The 1,337-nt window shown below is 36.4% G+C and overlaps 1 protein-coding gene across 1 annotated transcript in view; it reads left to right on the top strand.

The window, feature by feature from the left end:
* The window catches only part of LOC106472434 (transcription factor Sox-10-like), a gene marked incomplete at both ends in the record, with an annotated part of 4,464 nt that extends 3,132 nt beyond the window's left edge, over window positions 1-1,332 (top strand). The window contains 1 exon segment of the mRNA XM_013933083.2: window positions 336-1,332. Within this exon segment, the coding sequence (XP_013788537.2) occupies window positions 336-964 (629 nt within the window).
* Window positions 1,333-1,337: the final 5 nt, after the last annotated feature.

The raw sequence follows: 1,337 nt of genomic DNA, 5'->3' as shown, positions 1-1,337 counted from the left end.
TGTAGACGTAGACTGTTACTTTAACACGATAATACTGACTAAACTGTAGACGTAGACTGTTACTTTAACACGATAATACTGACTAAACTGTAGACGTAGACTGTTACTTTAACACGATAATACTGACTAAACTGTAGACGTAGACTGTTAGTTTAACACGATAATACTGACTATACTGTAGACGTAGACTGGTAGTTTTAATTTTTTAATGAAATTTTTTCAAAGTATGATTTTAATGAAAAAAGTAACACATTAAATAACACTTTTATGTACCTCTCATTTTCACGTCCGATATTTTAATTAATTGTTTATTAATATAAATCTTTTGAAAATAGCTCGTCAACTCGGTCAAACGATAAATGTATCAGGACTGACGTCAGATACCATTTGTAACGTGGATGATATTGACGAATACCTCCCTTCTTTTGATACTTTGTTGTCATGGTTGTCAACGCAAGAAGTAACCTGCAGTGCCAATCTTTTAACCCCCTCTTCAGCGCCTCTAGCTAGCAATACAGAAAACTACCTTTCAACAAAGGATATCCAGAATCCAGGTGACTCTTTACCTGATGTCGTACCGTCTCTAAGCAACAGATGCTTATCCGAAAAGACCTGTCGTGAAGTTAATCCTGAGGGTTTATTCCCAACACCTGTGAATCCAACAATGGTTGAAGTTCTAAATGGGGATAACACCCCCAACGAGATACAATCGGACGAACCTGTCAAGTTCCACGAACTTGCCCCCGTCAATAGGCCACGCAAACCGACGTATAATTTACCTGTTGCGTTAGAGGGCGCTGTAAACGTCCACTATAATAATAGTCGCCAAAGAAACGTTTCTCCAGACTTTTCCTTCAGTGGTCAGAAGATGGATTCTTCTATTTTCTGTCAAAAATATGATACTCCATATCATCAGTATCCAGTTTCCAGTGTAAAGTCCGGAATTACTGGATCCACGTTATAAAGTGCTGGATTACAGAATACATATTATAAAGTCCATTATTACAGGATCTGCTTCGTAAAGTTACACTAAATAATATCAACCGTTTGGAGTTCACTCGCTGGATATGCTTGAAATTATGAATGACTAAACCTATAAAAACAAGTGTGAACTAACAAAAATCCGAAATTTGTATTTAATCCACTTCAGACGAAGAAACCGCACATTTATTACAAGTTTTAGTGTATTTAATCCACTTCAGACGAAGAAACCGCACATCTATTAAAAGTTTCAGTGTATTTAATCCACTTCAGACGAAGAAACCGCACATCTATTAAAAGTTTCAGTGTATTTAATCCACTTCAGACGAAGAAACCGCACATCTATTAAAAGTTTT

Source organism: Limulus polyphemus, unplaced genomic scaffold (assembly GCF_000517525.1).
Source record: "Limulus polyphemus unplaced genomic scaffold, Limulus_polyphemus-2.1.2 Scaffold5335, whole genome shotgun sequence".
NCBI lineage: Eukaryota > Metazoa > Arthropoda > Merostomata > Xiphosura > Limulidae > Limulus > Limulus polyphemus.
This window is presented reverse-complemented; position numbering and strand designations above follow the sequence as displayed.